Source organism: Mus musculus, chromosome 18, assembly GCF_000001635.26.
Source record: "Mus musculus strain C57BL/6J chromosome 18, GRCm38.p6 C57BL/6J".
Classification (NCBI taxonomy): Eukaryota; Metazoa; Chordata; class Mammalia; order Rodentia; family Muridae; genus Mus; species Mus musculus.
Window position 1 is genome coordinate 37,015,008 of NC_000084.6, and position 15,085 is coordinate 37,030,092.

General features: G+C 40.4%; 15 protein-coding genes across 15 annotated transcripts in view; all 15 read left to right on the forward strand.

Moving 5' to 3' along the window:
• Pcdha1 (protocadherin alpha 1) overlaps positions 1-15,085 on the forward strand; it is a 257,373-nt gene that overhangs the window by 84,723 nt on the left and 157,565 nt on the right. The window lies entirely within an intron of this gene.
• Positions 1-15,085, forward strand: part of Pcdha2 (protocadherin alpha 2) — a 248,457-nt gene that overhangs the window by 75,803 nt on the left and 157,569 nt on the right. The window lies entirely within an intron of this gene.
• Positions 1-15,085, forward strand: part of Pcdha3 (protocadherin alpha 3) — a 241,576-nt gene that overhangs the window by 68,920 nt on the left and 157,571 nt on the right. The gene's annotated exons all lie outside the window — the stretch shown is intronic.
• The window catches only part of Gm37013 (predicted gene, 37013), an 889,226-nt gene that overhangs the window by 62,360 nt on the left and 811,781 nt on the right, over positions 1-15,085 (forward strand). The gene's annotated exons all lie outside the window — the stretch shown is intronic.
• Pcdha4 (protocadherin alpha 4) overlaps positions 1-15,085 on the forward strand; it is a 234,969-nt gene that overhangs the window by 62,319 nt on the left and 157,565 nt on the right. The gene's annotated exons all lie outside the window — the stretch shown is intronic.
• Pcdha5 (protocadherin alpha 5) overlaps positions 1-15,085 on the forward strand; it is a 227,388-nt gene that overhangs the window by 54,732 nt on the left and 157,571 nt on the right. The window lies entirely within an intron of this gene.
• Pcdha6 (protocadherin alpha 6) overlaps positions 1-15,085 on the forward strand; it is a 221,273-nt gene that overhangs the window by 47,383 nt on the left and 158,805 nt on the right. The gene's annotated exons all lie outside the window — the stretch shown is intronic.
• Positions 1-15,085, forward strand: part of Gm38666 (predicted gene, 38666) — an 874,243-nt gene that overhangs the window by 47,377 nt on the left and 811,781 nt on the right. The window lies entirely within an intron of this gene.
• The window catches only part of Gm38667 (predicted gene, 38667), an 868,072-nt gene that overhangs the window by 41,206 nt on the left and 811,781 nt on the right, over positions 1-15,085 (forward strand). The gene's annotated exons all lie outside the window — the stretch shown is intronic.
• The window catches only part of Pcdha7 (protocadherin alpha 7), a 213,853-nt gene that overhangs the window by 41,197 nt on the left and 157,571 nt on the right, over positions 1-15,085 (forward strand). The window lies entirely within an intron of this gene.
• Pcdha8 (protocadherin alpha 8) overlaps positions 1-15,085 on the forward strand; it is a 195,191-nt gene that overhangs the window by 22,541 nt on the left and 157,565 nt on the right. The gene's annotated exons all lie outside the window — the stretch shown is intronic.
• Positions 1-15,085, forward strand: part of Pcdha9 (protocadherin alpha 9) — a 189,778-nt gene that overhangs the window by 17,128 nt on the left and 157,565 nt on the right. The gene's annotated exons all lie outside the window — the stretch shown is intronic.
• The window catches only part of Pcdha10 (protocadherin alpha 10), a 182,338-nt gene that overhangs the window by 9,688 nt on the left and 157,565 nt on the right, over positions 1-15,085 (forward strand). The gene's annotated exons all lie outside the window — the stretch shown is intronic.
• Pcdha11 (protocadherin alpha 11) overlaps positions 1-15,085 on the forward strand; it is a 176,800-nt gene that overhangs the window by 4,150 nt on the left and 157,565 nt on the right. The window lies entirely within an intron of this gene.
• Positions 5,223-15,085, forward strand: part of Pcdha12 (protocadherin alpha 12) — a 167,428-nt gene continuing 157,565 nt past the window's right edge. Inside the window, exon 1 of the mRNA NM_138663.2 lies at positions 5,223-7,616. Coding sequence (NP_619604.1) covers positions 5,223-7,616 — 2,394 coding nt within the window. The remainder of the gene's footprint in view (positions 7,617-15,085) is intronic.

The window sequence follows — 15,085 nt, forward strand, 5'->3', positions numbered from 1 at the left end:
ATATTTGATTATTGTGTGATATTGAAATGTATTGTCTGGGCCGTCTGCGCCATTTAGCAAACTGGAGTTTGGGCAACATTTTCTTCAGGAGTATCTTAAAGGACAGATAACATTTCAAAGGATAAACAGTAAGGTTTCACGGGTGGAAGATAAGTATGAATAAAAGAGTGCTCTCTGAAGAATGTGAACTTGAAAGATCAGTAGTGGGAAGACTATGAAAGCAGGGAAGTACACAGATGATCTTCCATAAATACTTAGGTGTCAAGCAAATGGAGATTCTCCCCTTCCCTCAAGACAGGGTTTTTATGTCAAGCCCTGGCTGTCCTGGAGCTTAGTAGCACAGGCTGACCTGGATCTCAGAAGTCTGCCTACCTCTAAGTGTTGGAACTAAATGCTTGTGCAATCACACCATGTGGAACAATGGAGCTTTAAAAGCTGTAATAGAAAAGAATTGAGGGAAACTGGTGAGAGGGACTAGCAAAGAGAAGCATTCAGATGATTGACTCAATATGAATGATAAAGCCAGGTGTGTAGACACACACCTTTAACTCTAGAATTATGGAGGTGGAGGCAAGAGGGCCTCTGTGAGGTCAAGGTCAGCCTGGTCTACATATTGAGCTCCAGGACAGACAGGGCTACATAGAGAGACACTGTCTCAAAAATATATAAATGGTAAGAGAAAGACAAAACGAAGTAGAATAAGGTAGGATAGACCAGTTATTACATGCAGGTTTATTGATTTATTTAGTGATTTACTTAAAACACTGCTTGTACTGCATATTTGCCAAGCATGACTTGATTTGCTGCTACTTGGAACAGAATGTCCTGAAGAAATAGCTGAAGCAATGTGTCATTGTCCTTAACAATCTGCTGCCTGCCATGTATGTTTCTGTGAAATCTCATTTTCTTGTTTGCCCCACTTTGTGAGTTTAGGGTATAAAATGAGAATGCAGACTGGACCCGTGACCAAAGCCTTTCAGGAGCTATACTGGCTTCTGCCACTAGTGACATTTCCTGTCATAGGAGTTGGAGTGCTCATGAAAGAAAGACCTCCACAACAAAAAGTAGTGGCATTTATTCTTTTTTTTTTTAAGTTTGGTGTACTAGAGGGTAAATGACTTGTGTATGTTTGAGCAGGTAGGGAATGGAAGGGACAATTATGAACCTGTTACTTTTGAGGTTAGAACAGTATCATGATTCGAAACATGGATCTAGAACTCAGAGGGGGCTATACACACATTGAGGTATAATTCCTTCCCCAAAATATAAGTCCATGAAAGGACAAAAGTCACCAAGAGACAGGCTGAAAAAAAATGAAAGGCAATATTGAAGAAAATTATTTAGGTAGGCATGCATATTAATTTCTGAGGCTGCTGTAAGACATGATCACAGACTGGGATGAGATATTAGTTTGTCTCACACTTTTTGAGGCCAGAAGTCCAAAATGAAGACGTGAAACACTTGTAAGAACCAAGGGAATATTTCCCCTACAAGAGTAAAACATCTTAGAAATAAGATGAGATGAGATGAAATAAGATGAGCAGGAGAGAAAAAAAACCCCATTCTTTGCTTCTTTTGGTTTCTGATGGCTGTTGGCATTCCTTGCTAACATCACTTTCAATTTCTGTCTTTATAGTCACATTGCCTTCTCTTCTTCATGTCTTCTCATTTGTGCTTTTGTTTGATAAGGACATATGTAATGACATTTAAGGCTGACTTGGGTTATGCAGAATAAATTATTCTTAATTTAGTTATATTGGTTTAGTATATACAATTATATTCATGAGTCTTAAGATGTGGGTACATCTTTTGAGGTGCCACTATTCAGTCTTCTATGGTAGGCTTAGAAAGATAGAAAATAGGTAATGTCTCTGCTGTGGAGGCTGGGTCCTGGAAAGCTAGCTGTAGGCAATGAGAGATTAAGAAAAACAGACACAAAGTAGAAGCCAAGCTGGGACCAGGTGAGATGTATGCAAGATGGAGTCATAGCAGCCTCCCCTTGCCACCCAATCACTTTTATTATATACTGGGAAAAGAATGGAGTAGCTAGCTAATCTTAGTAAAGAATATTATAGGGTGGTAGTAAATATGCAGTCTTGTGGGGCTAGGAAACTGTAGGTAGAACCTTTTGCATGGCTTTCCTCTTAGTAAAGGTCAAGCCCTACACAATCATCCTGCTCCAGGAAACATCCTAGTCTTGGGCATGCCACTCCTTTAGGCTTTTATTTTTCAAATCCTACTTTAATAAGTGTACTTAAATGCTTTAACCTCCTTTCTAGGCCACCATACACCAGAGGCAGTGCAAAGGAAAGGTTAATAGGGCAAAGGAGGATGTGGACCTGTGGAGAAATAGTTCTTTGGTGTGAATCCAATCTGTGTTGTCAGGCTATCAGCAGTTCAGTTCACATGAATCAGCAGCAGCAGCAGCTTGACCCACTTGAAAACACCATTCATGAATCAACAAAGGCAGTTTGATCCAGAAGAAACTTCCAGGCTCTGCCAAATGGCCTGAGTCTGTTAAAGTGGCAAGTAGCTGCCAGAAAACCACCAGAAGTTCTTTGATGCCTTTCTTTCTACATAGTTGCGATAAATGGAGACCAGCAAACTGTGGCAAGGCGAACCAATGCCACACAGCTTTGTCCACTGTCTGTTGAGTTATATTTATACTCCTTCCAAACATCACGTGTTCTCTCAAACATCTACTCTAGCAAAACATCCCATGCTCCTCTTCCATGCTGCTTCCAAAGAAACAGCAAAATGTCCTCCCACATGTCTGCTTCAACAAAAACATGCTCTCATATGACAGTTTCCAGGAAAACATCCCACAACACAACTGGATCTCCAAAGAAACCAGAAATTTCCACTTCAAACTGCCTTAGTTGTGAGACCTGTTAAGACATGGTGTTGCTCATGTCAAGGATGTACACGCAGGACTACAGCCATTTTCTACAAGCTAACCAAGGTTGAAAGTCAGAGTGTGAAGATCAAGTAAATGTTAGAAAAGAAGATGAATAATTTTTTATCTGGAAATTAAAGGTATTTGAGCATCTTAGTTGTGTGGAGAAAAGAAGCAAGCAAAGGAGACATTAGGATAAGACAGGCAGCACTGAAATGAAGATGGAGTTAATAAGGTTAAATGGAGGGAAACATATATTTTTTCCAGAGTATAGGGTCAGCCTAAACTGGGGAGAGATGGCAAAGTAGTTAAGAGCTTGTTATTCTTCTAGAGAATCCGTGGTTCTGACAGCTATTAATAACTCTAGTCCCAGAGAACTCAACACTCTTTTCTGGCCTCCATAGATACAAGACATGCACATGTGCATTCATGAAGACAAAATACACTCATAAAACAATAAACTTGAAAAAAGAGTAGGTAAAAGAAATAAGTGTTGTTATAAGAAAAGAACCCTCCATTTCATGTTTGGTGATGTATCTTAGTGGGAAAACCATGAAGTCACATGATGGGATTAACATTGAGAAATTGAGCAAAGGAAAAAAAATATGAAAAATGTCTATAGGTAAGGAGGATACATCCATTTGAGTGTTCAATCTGGGTAAAGGGGAATGAAAGTCACCGTGGATAATAAACAACTTTATACTGAAGATCAAAAGGATGAATAAATAGTTAACTGTGTTGGAAATGGAAGAGAATGTTTGAGATTATAAGCAGATGAGTGATTCTAGGGTGTCTTGAAGGGTATACTGCAAATGGTTGACTTATGTCCAGGGATAGATGGTGCAATATGTGTATATTCTGGTAGACAGGAAACATCAGGAAGAATCAAAGGGATATTGCCATCATAAGGGTAATGCATGCAGTAGAAACAGAGGAACAGGAGAAGATTGTATGTGTGAGAGAATACAATATTCCACATGGAGTTCAGAAGGGAAAAGAGGTGAGAACCCAATGGTCTTTGTGTATAGAGTTGTTCACAGACTAGGCAATGTAGAGATTGGATATACAATTTATAATATTGGGGTCATATATAACTTACATTTACTTTAAGATTTATTTGTTCATGTATTTTATGTGTATAAGTGCTTTTTCAGTGTATCTGTGCCTACACACCAGAAGAGGGCATAAGACTCCATCATAGATGGTTGTAAATAAATACTTGGCTGCCAAGAATTGAACTTAGGACCTCTAGAAGGGCAGCGATTGCTCTTAATTCCATATCTCAAGCCACTACACTTATAATATATAAAATATATCTTTTATTATACTGTTTGGCCTGAAACTTCTTGACTGTAGCTATCATAACAGATAACAGTAATATTCTTTTGCGAATGGTGTATTGGCATCTATCTCGGACTTGGAAAAAAATCAGAGTTAACTTAAACAGTACCGAATGTTTTCCTATTGATTATGAAATTGCAATGTAGTAGGGATAAAAGCAAGTTTAAACCACTGATAGTAGCTTAAATGAGACTAAATCACAGGATGTTATTTCTTGGTATGTTTTCTATAAGTTGAACTGAAAACATAAAATCATTGTTTTATATAGATTGTTGTGTACCCACACAAACATATTACAGGTAGACACATCCTTTAAGATATAAATGTTTTATCCAGTCTTGGAACTTATGAACAGTGTGTATTATTTGAAATCTAGTATATATCTGCCCACCTTCCACTTCATTTGTTTTATGTGATCACTATGTTCCCATTTGGAGTTAGTGGTAGTTAATGGAAGAAGGTCTTGAAAATATTACAGGGCAAGAACAAAACCTTGCTAACAAAACCTGCATGGCTATGAGAACTAGAGACCTAGCACAACGAAGCCAAATGTATAATGTTCTCTAATTAAAAATTTTACACACACACACACACACACACACACACACACACACACACACACACAGTGCAAGACACTGCTAAGTAACACCTGATGCTGAAAATAAATAATTTACTGTTCCTGGATAACAAATATTTAGTTCACATATACATACTTGCAATGGAAAATTTAGAAAATGCAAGGGAATAAAGGCTTATATCAATGGAAAATATGAAGACTAGCGATCGCTACACTTACACATTCATGCCTCATGATGTCGCTCTTCACTGCGAACTTTTTTTCTTTTCAAAGAAAGTCACTTCCTTCAGAGAACTCTCTGTGAATTCTCTAGTACCAGGACATCTTCAAAACAGCGTTTGAGAGGCAGTTTCAGGTAAGGTTTTTTTGTCTACTGTAGCTACTACCGTATCTTTCTGCGTGTGTACCATGCTATTATTCTCGCAAAGCGGCCCAGGATCCCGGTGCCTCCTGCTCTCGTTCCTGCTCCTCACAACCTGGGAGGCAGGGAGCGGCCAGCTCCACTACTCCATCCCAGAGGAGGCCAAACACGGCACCTTCGTGGGCCGCATCGCGCAGGACCTGGGGCTGGAGCTGACGGAGCTGGTGCCCCGCTTGTTCAGGGTGGCGTCCAAGGACCGCGGAGACCTTCTGGAGGTAAATCTGCAGAATGGCATTTTGTTTGTGAATTCTCGGATCGACCGGGAGGAGCTGTGCGGGCGGAGCTTGGAGTGTAGCATCCACCTGGAGGTGATCGTGGACAGGCCGCTGCAGGTTTTCCACGTGGAGGTGGAGGTGAGGGACATTAATGACAATCCACCTGTGTTCCCTGAAACCAACAAAAACATCGTGATTGCCGAGTCGAGACCTCCAGAAACTAGATTTCCACTAGATGGCGCATCCGATGCAGATATCGGAGTCAATTCCGCCTTGACCTACCGATTGGATCCCAGCGATTATTTCGCTTTGGACACGCAAAACAATCGTGAGCGAACTTCTTCGTTATCCCTTGTGTTAAAGAAATCATTAGACAGAGAAGAAATTCAGGAGTATAGTTTATTACTAACAGCTAGTGACGGAGGCAAACCGGAACTGACTGGCACAGTTCAGCTGCTGATCACCATCCTCGATGTGAATGACAATGCTCCGGAGTTTGATCGGTTCGTTTACAAAGTTAAAGTGTTAGAGGATGCACTTAATGGAACGTTGGTGATTAACTTAAACGCCACAGATCCTGACGAGGGTATAAATGGAGATATAATCTACTCCTTCAGACGGCCTGTATCCCCTGCGGTGGTGCATGCATTTAATATAGATTCCAACAGTGGAGAAGTTAGGACAAAGGGGCTACTGGATTTCGAAGAAATTAAACTATATGAGATACCCGTGGAGGCAGTAGACAAAGGCAATATTCCAATGACAGGCCATTGTACCCTTCTGGTGGAATTACTGGATGTAAATGATAATGCACCAGAGGTCACGATTACTTCCCTGTCACTCCCAGTCAGAGAAGATGCTCAGCCAAGCACTGTCATAGCTCTCGTCAGCGTGTCTGACCGAGACTCTGGTGACAACGGGCAGGTGACTTGCTCTTTGACGCCTCACCTCCCCTTCAAGCTGGTGTCCACTTTCAAGAATTACTATTCGTTAGTGTTGGACAGCGCCCTGGACCGCGAAACCACCGCTGACTATAAGGTGGTGGTGACAGCCCGAGACAGGGGCTCACCCTCGCTGTGGTCCACGGCCAGCGTGTCCGTGGAGGTGGCTGATGTGAACGACAATGCTCCTGCATTCGCGCAGCCCGAATACACGGTGTTTGTGAAGGAGAACAACCCGCCTGGTGCGCACATCTTCACGGTGTCAGCGATGGATGCGGATGCGCAGGAGAACGCGCTGGTGTCCTACTCGCTGGTGGAGCGGAGGGTGGGCGAGCGCTTGCTGTCGAGCTATGTGTCTGTGCACGCGGAGAGTGGCAAGGTGTTCGCGCTGCAGCCTCTGGACCATGAGGAGCTGGAGCTGCTGCAGTTCCAGGTGAGCGCGCGGGATGCTGGTGTGCCTTCCCTGGGCAGTAATGTGACTCTGCAGGTGTTTGTGCTGGATGAGAATGACAATGCGCCCACGCTATTGCCTCACAGAGCCGTTGGAGCTGTCGGGACAGTGAGCGAACTTGTGCCTAGGTCAGTGGGTTCAGGGCATGTAGTGGCGAAGGTGCGGGCAGTAGATGCGGACTCTGGTTACAATGCGTGGCTGTCTTATGAGCTTCAGTTGGCAGCAGGGGGCATGCGCAGTCCCTTCCGCGTGGGTCTGTACACGGGCGAGATCAGCACGACGCGCTCCCTAGACGAAGCAGATGCGCCACGCCAGCGTCTGTTGGTGTTGGTGAAGGACCACGGCGAGCCCGCACTGACCGCCACAGCCACGGTGCTGGTGTCTCTGGTGGAGAATGGCCAAGCACCCAAGATATCTTCCCTTGCTTCGGAGAGCACAGCATCTTCGGAGGCGTCGCTGGTGACTGTCAACGTGTACCTGATCATTGCTATTTGCGCAGTGTCCAGCCTGTTAGTGATCACGCTGCTGCTTTACACTGCGCTGCGCTGCTCAGCAAGGTCCACAGATGGAGCCTGTGCTCCGGGGAAGCCCATGCTGGTGTGCTCCAGCGCGGTGGGGAGCTGGTCATACTCGCAGCAGAGGAGACAGAGGGTGTGTTCTGGAGAGGGTCCACCTAAGACCGACCTCATGGCCTTTAGTCCTAGTCTCCCTCCTGTGTTAGGCTCTGCAGAGGACACATGTCAGAGAGAAAGGCAGGTAGAACATTTGAAAGAGGTAAGTTCATAATATAAAGTATTGTGTCTAACATTTGCTCCTTCATGATATCTTTTCTCTCAATCATTTCATCAATCTAGTTAAAAATGTTCTCATCCTTGTAGTCTTTAACAATTTCTATATCGACATTGGATTGGTCACTCACTAATGAAATATTATTACAAACCGTAGTAATGTGTCACAAACTGGAAAAAAACGTATTTAGCATTTTAAATAAAACCAATGCATAGGACTGGAAACATTTTACAAAATATTATAGTGAGGCTAAATAATTTTTTTTTTTTTTTTAGTACACAAATTTTATTTAATTGTATTTAATAGGGTTTTGTGATTCTCTTAAACCACTAACCTAATGAACTAATTTTAGAAGGAAATTTCTTTTTTTTTTTCCATTTTTTATTAGGTATTTAGCTCATTTACATTTCCAATGCTATACCAAAAGTCCCCCTTACCCACCCACCCCCACTCCCCTACCCACCCACTCCCCCCCTTTGGCCCTGGCGTTCCCCTGTACCGGGGCACACAAAGTCTGCGTGTCCAATGGGCCTCTCTATCCAGTGATGGCCGACTAGGCCATCTTTTGATACATATGCAGCTAGAGTCAAGAGCTCAGGGGTACTGGTTAGTTCATAATGTTGTTCCACCTATAGGGTTGAAGATCCCTTTAGCTCCTTGGGTACTTTCTCTAGCTCCTCCATTGGGAGCCCTGTGATCCATCCATTAGCTGACTGTGAGCATCCACTTCTGTGTTTGCTAGGCCCCGGCATAGTCTCACAAGAGACAGCTACATCTGGGTCCTTTCAGTAAAATCTTGCTAGTGTATGCAATGGTGTCAGCATTTGGAAGCTGATTATGGGGTGGATCCCTGGATATGGCAGTCTCTACATGGTCCATCCTTTCATCTCAGCTCCATACTTTGTTTCTGTAACTCCTTCCATGGGTGTTTTGTTCCCACTTCTAAGGAGGGGCATAGTGTCCACACTTCAGTCTTCATTTTTCTTGAGTTTCATGTGTCTAGGAAATTGTATCTTATATCGTGGGTATCCTAGGTTTTGGGCTAGTATCCACTTATCAGTGAGTACATATTGTGTGAGTTCCTTTGTGATTGTGTTACCTCACTCAGGATGATGCTCTCCAGGTCCATCCATTTGGCTAGGAATTTCATAAATTCATTCTTTTTAATAGCTGAGTAGTACTCCATTGTGTAGATGTACCACATTTTCTGTATCCATTCCTCTGTTGAGGGGCATCTGGGTTCTTTCCAGTTTCTGGCTATTATAAATAAGGCTGCTATGAACATAGTGGAGCATGTGTCCTTCTTACCAGTTGGGGCTTCTTCTGGATATATGCCCAGGAGAGGTATTGCTGGATCCGAGGCTAAATAATTTTAAGATATAGTCTTAATGCATACCTACATACATAGGTATTTTTAAAGACCTTATAACTTCTTAATTCTAAATAAATTTTTTTTTCTTGAGTTAGGATCTAGCCATGGAGCTTAAGTTGGCCTCCAACTTTATTTTTTATTTTTCTAGTTATTCTTTTTTTTATTGGGTATTTATTTCATTTACATTTCCAATGCTATCCCAAAAGTCCCCCACTCGCTACCCCACCCACTCCCCCACCCACCCACTCCCACTTCTTGGCCCTGTCGTTCCCCTGTACTGAGGCATATAAAGTTTTCAAGACCAATGGGCCTCTCTTTCCACTGATGGCCGACTAGGCCATCTTCTGATTCATATGCAGCTAGAGATACGAGCCCTGGGGTACTGGTTAGTTCATAATGTTGTTTATTCTTTTCTTTTTAAAAAGTGATACTTACTTTATCCCTAGTTTTTTCTTTCTTATTCTTTTCTTTATCTTTATTCTCTCATATATTATACCCTGACTGCAGTTTTCCCTCCCTTCTTCCCCCATGGACTCCACCTTTTGATTCTTCTGTCTGTGCTCTGGAGTGCTGGGATTTCAGGTGCAATAAATCACACTTGGTTACAAGTGTAATTTGTTTGTATGTTTATGTATTTATTTTTTTATTATTTACTTATTTAATTGTGACAGGTTCACCCCTCATAACTATGTAGACCAGGCTATCCTGAAACTCACAGAGACCACCTGACTCTGCCTCCTGATTGCTAGAATTAAAGACCTGTGCCACAGAACCCTGTTTGTTTTTAATACTTTTTGAGTTTGTCTTTCCTTTGTTATCCTCTAGGACCCTTGATGTTCACATTTCTATGAGAAGCATTTATGAATTTAATTTTTAGTTCCTGTATATTACCATAAACTTGAGCTTATTGTAAATCTCTCTCCCTCCCTCCCTCCCTCCCTCCCTCCCTCTCTCTCTCTCTCTCTCTCTCTCTCTCTCTCTCTCTCTATATATATATATATATATATATATATATATATATATATAAAACTTGAACCATATCTTCATTAATTTATCATTTGAGCTATGTGTCTGTGTTTTTACTAAAAATACACTTCTTTGTGTTTTTGTAAAAATGTCTTTTGCCAGTCTGTGTCTATGGTTCACATGCATTTAATGCCTGAAGTAGCCAGAAGAGGGCATCAAATCCCCTGGAACTGGAGTTAGAGGTGGTTGTGTTCTACCATGTAGGTGCTGGGAATTGAACCTAGGTCCTCTTGAAGAACAGCCATTTTTAAGAATTCTTCTTTCATATGTTACATCCTGACCACAGTGTCCACTCCCTCCACTCCTTTCACCCCCACTCCACCTTTTCTCTCTTCCAAATCCACCCCCTCTGTTTCCCTTCAAAAAATAGCAGGCCTTCCAGGTTGTCAACTGAACATGACATAACAAGTCACAATAGGACTGGGAACAAATACTAGATGAGGCAACCCAGTAGAAGGAAAAGGTTTCCAAGAACAGGGGAAAGAGTCAGAGACACCTCCCCACTCCCACTGTTAGGAGTACCACAAGAAGACAAAGCTACACAATCATAACATATGTAGAGGACCTAGCCCAGACCCATACAGGGTCTGTAACTGTTGCTTCAGTCTCTGTGATACCCTCTGAGCCCTGCCTAGTTGGTTTTATGTTCTCATGGTGTCCTTGACCCTTCCAGCTCCTACAATCCTTCCCTTCTTTTTCTGTAGGATTTCCCTGGCTCTGCCTAATGTTTGGCCATGGGACTCTGGATCTGATCTCATCAGTTGTTCTGATGACAATGGGGCTAGGGATTAATCTATGAGTATAGGAGAATATCATTAGTAATCATTTTATTCAAACTTTGAAGTCATGTTAATTCTATCCTGGATCTCTGGGCAGTACAGCCTTTGGTTTTTAGTCATCCAGGCAGTGTCAGGTATGAGGGCCTTCTCATAGCATGGCCCTTAAGTTGGACCATTGGTTGGCCACTCCCACAAGTTCTGTGCCATCAACACACCTTGCAGTAGGACAGATTGTAGGTTGAAGGTTTTGTTGCTGGGTTAGTGTCCCAGACCAAGCTGGAAGACTTGCTTGGCTATAAAAGATGGCTGGTTCAGGCTGCATATTCCACATTACTAGAAGTCCTTTTTAGGGTCATTCGCATAGATTCCAGGGAGCTTCTACTGCAGTAGGTTTCCACATTCCTCACCCCAATGGCCGCCAATTCCAGTTGTCTCTCCCAGTACTTTTTCCTCTCCCTGCCACTGACTGATCCCTCCAGTTCCCATGCCCACTTGCCCCAAGTCCACCTGCAAATTCTATTCTATTTACATTTCTCAAGATTATCCGTTCCTCCCTTTGGAGTACTCCTTGTTACTTGGCCTCACCAAGGCTGTGAATTGTAGCACAATTATTATTTATTTTACAGCTAATGGATGTAAAGTAAGTGAGTATGGCCATTAGCTCTAAAGTGAGTACATACCTTGCTTGTCTTTCTGGGTCTGGGTTACCTCACTCAGGATGATTTTTTTTTTAGTTCTATACATGTGATTGCAAATTTCACGATGTTATTGTTTTTTTTTTAACAGCGGAGTAATAGTCCATTGTGTAAAGGTACTGCATTTTCTTCATTAATTTTTTAGGTTGTTTCTAGTTTCTGGCTATTATAAATAAAGCTGCTATCAACATAGTTGAGCAAGTGTCCTCGTGGTAGAATGAAGGAAGCATCCTTTGGGTATATGCCTAAAAGTAGTATAACTGGGTCTTGAGGTAGATTGATTCCCAATTTTCTGAGGAACCACCATGTTGATTTCCTTGTGGTTGTACAAGTTCGTCCTCCCATCTGCAATGGAGAACTGTTCCCCTTGCTTCACAGTCTCACCAGCATTAGCTGCTGCTTGTGTTTTTGATTTTAGACATTCTGACAGGTATAAGATGGAATCTCAAGTAGTTTTGATTTACATTTCCGTAACAGTTAAGGATGTTGAACATTTAAGTATTTCTCAGTCATTTTTTACTCTTCTGTTAAAAATTCTCTGTACTTCATTTTTAAAATTAGATTATTTGGTTTGTTGATGTTTGGTTTCTTGAATTCTTTGTATATTTTGGATATCTGCTCTCTGTTGGATGTGGAGTTGATAGAGAACTCTTCCCATTTTGTAGGCTGCCATTTTGTCCTTTGCCTTGCTTTTCATATTCACGAGGTATCATTTATTGATTGTTGATCTTATTGCCTGTGCTATTAATGTTCTGTTCAAGGAGTTGTTTCCTGTGTCAATGTACTAAAGGCTATCTCCCACTTTCTTTTCTATTAATTTCAGTTTATCTAGTTTATATTGAGGTCTTTGATCCAATTTGACTTGACTTTTATGCATTTTTCTACATACTGAGATCCAGTTAGACCAGCACCATTTTTTAAAAGATGCTTTCACTTTTCCATTCTGTATATCTGGCTTCTTTATAAAAAATTACATGTCAATAGGTGCATGGATTTACATCTGTGTCTTGGATTCCATTACATTCATCAACTTGTCTGTTTTCATGTTAATTCCATGCACTTTTTATTACTATAGCACTGTAGTAGACTTTGAAATCAGGGATAGTGATACCTCTGGAATTTCTTTTATTGTATAGGATTTTTTTTTTTTTTAGGCTCACCTGGGTAGGTTTTATGAAATTCAGTTTATCTGGTTTATATTGAGGTCTTTGATCTAATTTCACTTGAGTTTTGTGCAGGGTGATAGATATGGATCCATTTGCATTTTTCTACATGCTGAGATTGAGTTATGGATTTTTCCACATGAAGATGAGTATTGCCTTTCAAAGTCTGTAAAGAATTGATTTGAATTTTGATGAGGATTGCATTGAATCTATAGATTGCTATAAGATGGATATTTTTACTGTTAATCTTACTGATCCATGAGCATGGGAGATCTTTCCATTTTCTGATATTTTCTTCAATTTTGTTTTTCAAAGACTTGAAGGTCTTGTTATAGAAGTCTTTCATTTGCTTGGTTAGAGTTACAACAATATATTTTATATTATTTGCAGCTCAGGAGAGCCACTGAATTTTTGTTAGTCTTTATCCAGCCACTCTCCTAAAGGTGTTTATCAGTTTTAGGAGTTTTCTGGTAGGATTTTTGGGGCTGCTTATGTATACTATCATAGCATCTGCAAATAAAAGTATAATCTTCTTTCTTTCCATTTGTATCCCTTTGATCTCCTTCAGTTGTTTTATTGCTCTATCTAGAACTTTAAGTACTATATTGAATAGATATATATAGAGTGGACAGTCTTGACTTGCTCCTGATTTTAGTGAAATTGCTTTGAATTTCTCTCCATTTAATTTGATGTTGGCTATCAGCTTGCTTCAAATTGTCACAATGATATTTAAGTATGTCCCTTTTATCCCTAATATCTCTAAGACTTTTATCATAAAGTAGTATCAGATTTTGTCAGACTTTTTCAGCATCTAATGAGATATTTATGTGGTTTTTGTCTTACACTTTGTTTTATATGGTGGATATAAATTACACTGATTGATTTTCATGTGCTTAAATATTTCTGCATTTATAGGATTTCTTGATCCTGGTAGATAGGTTTTTTTTGATGTATTAGTGAATTTAGGTTGCAAGTATTTTATTGAGTATTTTTGTATCTATGTTCATGAAGAATATTGGTTTGTAATTCTCTTTCTTTGTTGAATATTCATGTGATTTGGGTGTCAGGGTGACTGTGGCCTCATAAAATGAATTTGGAAATGTTTCTTCTATTTCTATTTTGTAGGATAATTTGAGGAGTATTGGCGGTAGCTCTTCTTTGAAAGTCTGGCAGAATTCTGGACTAAAACAGTCGGTCTCCAAGTTTCATTTTGATTTTGGTGTTTGGTGTTTTTGGTTGGGAGACTTTTAATGATTGCTTCTATTTTATGGGGGTTATTAGTCCATTTAAATTGCTTATCTGATCTTGACTTAACTTTAGTAAGTGGTTTCTTCTAATTCTGTAGAATATAGGTTTTTAAAGTATGACCTAATGTTTCCTTGGAGTTCCCCAGTGTCTCTTGTTATAGCCCTTTCTTTTGTCTTTGATTTTATTTATTTGGATATTTCCCTCTGTATCTTTTAACCAGATTAAATAAGGGTTTGTCTATCTTGTTGGTTTTCTTAAAGAACCAACTCTTTGTTTCATGGATTCTTTGTATTGTTCTCTTTGTTTTTATTTTATTTAGTTCTGCTATTCATTTTATCATTTACTGCCACCTACTTCTCCTGAGTATATTTGCTTCTTTTTATTCTAGGGCTTTTTGGTATGCTGTTAAGTTTCTAGTATGAGATTTCTCTAATTCCTTTATGAAGGTACTTAATGCTATGAACTTTCCTCTTAGTACCACTTTCATTGTGTGTGCTATGAGCTTTCCCCTTAACATTGCTTTCATTGTATCACATTAAGTGTTGGTATGTTGTGTATTCATTTTCATTGAACTCTATGAAGTTCTTTACTTTTCTTCTCTCTGCCTTCTTTCTTTCTTTCTTTCTTTCTTTCTTTCTTTCTTTCTTTCTTTCTTTCTTTCTTTCTTTCTTTCTTTCTTTCTTTCCTTCCTTCCTTCCTTCCTTCCTTCCTTCCTTCCTTTCTTTCTTTCTTTCTTTCTTTCTTTCTTTCTTTCTTTCTTTCTCTCGTTCTCTCTTTCTCTCTCTCTTCCTTCCTTCCTTCCTTCCTTCCTCCTTCCTTTCTTCCTCTCTCTCTCTCTCTCTCTCTCTCTCTCTCTCTCTCTCTCTCTGTCTTGACCCAGTTGCCGTTCAGTATAGAGTTGCTCACTTACCATGAATTTGTAGGCTTTCTGTTGTTTCTGTTCTTGTTGAAGTCCAGCTTTGAAATGATGCAGAGAGTTATTTCAATTTTCTTGTATCTTTTGAGACTACACCAGCTTTTTTCTTAGGTGTGTTTTCTTGGAAGATGTTTTCCAACACTTTACTATGAAGTAATGCTTATTTTTGATACTGAGGTGTTTTTCTTGTGTATATTAGAAGGGTTGGTCCCATTTTCACATCCATTCTGTTGATCTGTATCATTGTATTGAGGA